At 33.2% G+C, this 6,414-nt stretch overlaps 1 protein-coding gene across 1 annotated transcript in view; it reads left to right on the top strand.

Annotated features, from left to right (window-relative positions):
- The window catches only part of LOC119633160 (homeotic protein caudal), a 29,856-nt gene extending 23,601 nt beyond the window's left edge, over positions 1 to 6,255 (top strand). Inside the window, exon 2 of the mRNA XM_038026505.1 lies at positions 3,729 to 6,255. Within this exon, the coding sequence (XP_037882433.1) occupies positions 3,729 to 4,210 (482 nt within the window). The 3' untranslated portion in view covers positions 4,211 to 6,255. The remainder of the gene's footprint in view (positions 1 to 3,728) is intronic.
- The last annotated feature ends 159 nt before the right edge of the window (positions 6,256 to 6,414 follow it).

Genomic DNA, 6,414 nt, shown 5'->3' with positions numbered 1-6,414 from the left:
GGTGGTTGGGTATCCAATATTCATTGTATTACGTGAGAATAATTTTCTTATTCTAATCTCAGTGTTTCTATTTGATAACTGTAGACAGTTGTTGATCTGTTTGCATATAAAAGTTGGTTGAATAGTTTAAAAGGTCTTCGCTCTCGTAAGAAAGTAAACATGGCATGGCAATTAAATAAATGTTTTAAGACACAAAGTAAATAATGACGAGCAGTTCTACCCAAACAACAAAGCAAATGGAAGAAGTTGTTTAAAAACTTTTTTATTATACGATTATATATATATATATTTATGCATATATATATATATATTTTTTTTTTTATTTTTTATAATTTTATTAGGTATAAATCAATTAAATTCAATTTTGCATTTATAACTGTAATATTTATGGTATTCATAATGAGGTTTTTATAACATTTAATTATTTTAAGGTAATTTTTTTTATCTTAAAGCAAATCTTACCTCAATTTAATATTCGTTTCTTTTTTTTTTTTTGTGTTTTTTTGTTTTTCACTTTAACTGCATTTCTTGTCTAAAAGTATATTCTTTTCTATGGTGTTAGAGAAATAAAACATTATTATCTATCTCATCAGTAACGTACGCACACATACATAACAGGGTAAAGATTGCTTATGAAATATTTATTATTTACTTATATTTTAATGTTTAAGTAACCTATGAAAACCAAGATTGTGTAGAAAAGAAACCTAATAACAATAATAATAATATGCATGAAAGTAAACTTTAAATTAGAGCGAATTCTGAAATCCCTTAAAAAAAGAGCAACGATGTTTTTATTTACTTTCCTAAGCAAACAATCATTGCACATGTTCCACGTGAGCGACCGAGTGAGTGAGTGAGTGCGTGCGCGAGCATTGATAGCAAATTTTCAAAGTGTACAAGAATGACTGCTGATCACTACGTCAATCGAAGCAGGCTTAACACTGGAACTGCCCACGTTTTGCATATGCATATTTCTAACGGCATTTTGATTCCTTGTGGAATCGCTACGTTCGCAGAAACTGCAGCCCAACCGGAAGGGTTTTTAGATCGAAAACGCAGGCGGTCCTAACGAAAATCTATATAACAGTCTTTTGACAATATCTTATAGGATGGCCGTCGGCATCTTTTCACAGTTATGGGCCTGCAGTTTGTGGATCACGATATATTCCAGCTTCCAGGCTTTATTTTAAATATTGAAAGAGAATGACAAGGATGCCTTTTAGATAGGAAGAGATGGATGTCATTCGTACCCCGAAAACTATATCAGACCGAAAAGAATTGATTGTACATATTAAAGATCTTTTCATACAAATAAAAATCACGAAAATATTTCGGCACATTCCCTGCCTTATAAGCCGTGCTAAGCTTGAAAGTTGAAGAAGAGACAGAATGGAGCGCTCGGTTGTTTCAGTGTTAACCTGCTTGCATTATTTTCAATTTTAAGACCTGCAGCCTTGGATATAAAAACAGTTTAATATTATAATGAAAGCATTCTCTCCTCAGTTGACTATATATACAGTAAGATATGTCTTCATATTTCGAAGATATCAAGAAGTAGAGAAAACATGCTCTCATCTCATGTAGGATTGTAAGTGGACCCGCTAACACCTCGATGTCGGAAGCAAGGACACTACTAGGCTTTCGACAATTGTAGCAACAATTTATATAATTTTAACTTGAAGACACTAAACAAACATTTAAAATAATGAATTTGAGAGAAGTCCAAAGGGTTCCTTCGTGCACACTGTAGCTAGGGGAAAATAAATTTCACATATCTAAGGAAAGAGGAAAGGTACTCATTACATTATCATCAAATTTTTGACCAATGAGATATTTCGAAACGATTTAGTCGACTCGTCGTTAATTTCTACGTCAGTTTCATATCTCGCCATTAATATGTACAAAAGCACACGTGTCGAGAGAGGATTCGAATTTTTGCATAAATTAAGTTTCAATTTTCAAGTAATTCGTCAACAAACAATTCTACAATACTTAAAAAGTTGAAAGAGGAAGAAAACGCGGCAGTTGAATGCAATATTCTTAAAAAATTTCAATTGCTTTACTTCATCATACTCAGCAATTGAAGATCCTGTCGATTTTCTGTTTAAAGAAAATTTCTGGAAGTCCGAAGTAGGCCTGATGCATACCGTGTCGCATTTAGTCGTTGTCGTTGTGAATGCTATGTCCTGAGAAAGCTTCGCATTCAGTTGATGCAAAAGTTGATGCTTTTGCGTTTTGCCAACACACATTCACATTTATTTGTGAATAGACGAACGGAAAACGCTTTTTGTCTTGTTCTCTGAAAACATTTTAATAGCATCCTCCTCATCTAAGCAGCTTTATAAGAGCTTATCAGCCAAGGTAATCTCGAGCCTAGATTTACTTGAGAAGTTCAAGGTCTCAGCTAAATCAAACATGCTCAATTACCAGACACCGGAAAGTAGTTCACTACTATAATCGCTCACTTCTGATTATTGCCAATGGCGTATTACAAAATATAAAGAATTTATCAGAATTTCGTCTCGTTTTGAAAACGCAATGACCTCCCTTTAAATAAATAAATCTCATATATTTCCTATTAAATTATCTGTAGATAGTTATCTTTCACAAAAGGTAAGTGTTTCTAAACGCGTCTCTTAGAAAAAGCGCCACGACGTAGTTATCAGTATTTAAGTCTCCTATATGCTGATGCTTGACGCGGAAGTTCGCTACATTTCGCACATCGCTATATGAGAAAATATTCTTAACATGCTGTAGAAAAAAAAAACAAATTCGAAATTTTCCTTCAAGAATTCTTTTGAATAACTTTTCACAGATGTGTATCTTGACAAAAGTCATCCATAGCAAAATCATCAACTTGGTGTGGAGGTCAAAATAAAAATGTCAAATATCTTGACCTTACCTTACCTTAGGAATCTGAGCAAAGGTAGCTTTTAAATGAATAAAGAAAAAATGTTTGTTTTCTTCAAACCTCAACTTTCCCAGTCCAGCGTCGCTATTTTTAGATATATAAATCATATATACGAACAAACCATTATTGAAATGAATAAAAGAACTTTAGAATTTTTGAAAATTTTCGATATATTATAAGGTCTTGAGAAGGCCGGCCAAGTTGCTTTAGTTGTTCAGCGGAATGGAAATAAAAACTGTTAGGGGGAATGGAAGAAAGCAGAAGATGCATTCCAAGCGAAAGTCATATTTCAGTTTGCATTTGCAAAATTCTTGCGCATTCATGAATTTGAGAAACAAGTTGCAACGATTCTTCTTCTTTTTTTTATCATTGTACAAACAAACACATAGCGATTGTCGTGAACGTGATGATCGGCGATGCCGTTTGCCTACAAGCAAATATCATAATTTAAATATTGATCAAATGTAAAAAGTTCCTTATCTCAAAGAGAAGAGCTTCAGACAAACTGTAAACAATCAAGAGTAGGCAAAAAAGTATGCATCCTATAAATGAAATGCTTTTTTTTTTTTCAATTACATGCATAGATTCCCCTTCGATATCACAAAGGAATCGCGGACTAGGCAACAATTTTAACAAATGTATTACGTTTCAAATTTTTGTTAGATTTATTAACAAAAGCATTAATTAAATTAAGAAAATTCTTTAGTAAACTTTTTCAAAATTTATTTAAAAGCAAAAACAATTAATTGAAAATAGTTTTTAATTCTCATTCTTTTACTTTTTCTTTCCGTGTTTCGTTTTCTTTCGCTTACAGGCAGAACCCGTACTAACGACAAATATCGTGTTGTCTATACTGATTATCAACGCTTGGAATTGGAAAAAGAATATTGTACATCGAATTATATAACCATACGTCGTAAAACTGAGTTGGCTCAGACTTTATCGTTGTCTGAACGTCAAGTGAAAATTTGGTTTCAAAATCGTCGAGCCAAAGCACGTAAGCAAAATAAAAAAAGCAATGACTCGTTGAGCGTTCAAGGCTACGGAAATTTCGAAACAAAGCCGAAATTAGAGCCAGGATTACAGCATTTGCAGCATTCTTTCCACTCGATGAGCTCAATTGCAGCTATCGGTATGCCTACGATGCGGCTGAATACACATTTACCCAGTCATCATCCGTTGACGGTAAGCGCTGCAGCAGCAGCCCATCAATTACATCTTCATCAAGGATCACCGCATACTCAAATGACTGCTGCAGCCGCAGCTGTAGCCAGTGTCGGATCCTTAACTATGTGACAACCTTATTGCGGTCGAAATGTAGCACGCAATCAAAACAATCCAGTTCAAGACGTAACTTTATGTGATGTTATAAACGGTAAGGGATGTAATGGCACCGAAACGACGGACGAAGTAGAAGCTGCTTTAAGATGTAACGAGCTTACCTTCACTTAATAACATCAATCAATGAAATGTAAAAATTAGCAAAGAAACAAAAGAAAACAAAAAAACAAAAACAAAATAACACTAATAACATAAGACAATCTCTCAAGCGAACTATTTGCCGCATTACCGATTTAAATTCAGCGTAAAGGTGTCTACAACACTTCATAGAAGAAATAAAATCTTTTTATGAAAAAAAATAACAGCATCCGAGTGAATATCCGTTAAACGCAACCTTATTACTTCTCCATCTTTCCTAAGCAAAACAAAAAACAAAAAGGAAAGAAAAAATTAAATTAATACAAGCTAAAGTAAATGCATCAAGCGTGTGATTAACGCACATACTAGAGTGATCAAAATTAAACTGAATTTGTTTATAGAATAAGAAATCCTTATATATGGCCTCAAATCTGTCTCAATTTCCTTACCATCAGAGTACTCGCCGTCCGACACACTGCATCTATGCTAACGTTTTTCCCACTCTTCGTAAATTACTTAGATTCGGGATTTATCTCCTCAATCTCCGCCCTCTCCAAAGCGGATATTTAAGTTTGACGAGCACATATATACTAGATCAGGAGAATACAGTGCAGAAAATACTGCTTCCCCGACATTAGCGAGGCGTTTCTTTTCCAAAAATAATCGCGTGTCTTATGAACCAATCAAAATTTCATGTGTTTGAGGCACGAAACATCTTTTCAAATAGTTTATGTTGATCCAAATTAACTCCCCCTCCCCCTCCCCCACCCTTCTCACTCTCTCATTGTCAACTGACAATTTTCAAGCAACCAACCTTTACTCTCTTTCAAGTGACTTTCACCTGCAGATATTGATGGCCATCCAGGCCGCTGTTTGACTCATTCTCTTCTTCTCTTCTTTTTCTACCTCCTCTGAAGTCTTTGTACCACTTGTAAACATTTCCTGGCGGCTTAGTCTCCCCATCAAAGGCTTTCTGTTTCCGCGCTAGAATATTCATTCCACATATAAAAATTGTATGCAAACTCTTCGATCGGCTTGATCGGATAACTCTGCAGCAGTTGAACGTATTGATGTCGAAGATAGTGTTACCAATCGTTACAAAAAAAAAAAAAAGAAAAAATTCATGATTTCACAGTAACCGCCCAGCTTAAGTAAAAAATTCACTTTAGTTTCTGATCATAGTAGCATAGCGCGTTAGGGAAATTAAGTTCTGTTCGCCCCCTTTTCCCTTTAACATATTTTCAATAAAATCAATATCCATTACTTAAACAGATTATACAACAGGAAAATATTGAATAGTCCGTCTTTTCTGGATGCTGCTAGAGAAAGATCTTATTTGCCATATGCATGCATATAAAATATTGTAGAGTACACAGACGAAGGGTTACGCTCTTTCATTAATAAAGTAACGACCTATCTATCTATCTATCTATCTATCTATCTATCTATCTATGTTTAAGGCTGAAGTGATGTTAGTTTTAAGTTTAAAAAAGAAAAAAAAATATTCTTAATTTTATCAGTTAAACAAACACAGCACGTGATTAATCCGTAAAAATTTATAACGCAGTTATTGTTGTTGTTATTATTAAAATAGTTGCTGTGCTTGGTGTGCGCTACTTTGATTGTTTAGTTAGATGTAAATAAAATAAATTAATTTAATTTCTTTCGGTTTTTTTTTCTTTTTTTTTTGTTTCATTTTAAGTAATTCATCTCATTTTCTTAGATAATAGCTACCTATGTGTGACAATAGATCATTATACATATATACATTCATACATACATACATACATACATACATGCATACATGCGTACATACGGTAGATCATTGAGCATACACACTAACCATGCTTGTGATTAAATACAATACAATCATATACATACATGCTAAAGCGTAATCCCTTCGCAACGAGAAATTTTTGAAATAAAAAATTTTTAGACTTTGTATGATATTTAAGAAAAAAGAAATTATTCAATTAAATTCAAAAATGAATTTTATTAAATATTAATTTAAAAAAAAATTAATTTCTTTTTTAAATACTAATTAAAAGAAAAACATATTGGGTTTTTAAATTTCAATTTTA

The sequence above is a fragment of the Glossina fuscipes genome, unplaced genomic scaffold (assembly GCF_014805625.2).
Source record: "Glossina fuscipes isolate IAEA_lab_2018 unplaced genomic scaffold, Yale_Gfus_2 2, whole genome shotgun sequence".
Classification (NCBI taxonomy): domain Eukaryota; kingdom Metazoa; phylum Arthropoda; class Insecta; order Diptera; family Glossinidae; genus Glossina; species Glossina fuscipes.
Note: the sequence above shows the minus strand (reverse complement) of the source record. Positions and strands in the feature narration are given on the sequence as shown.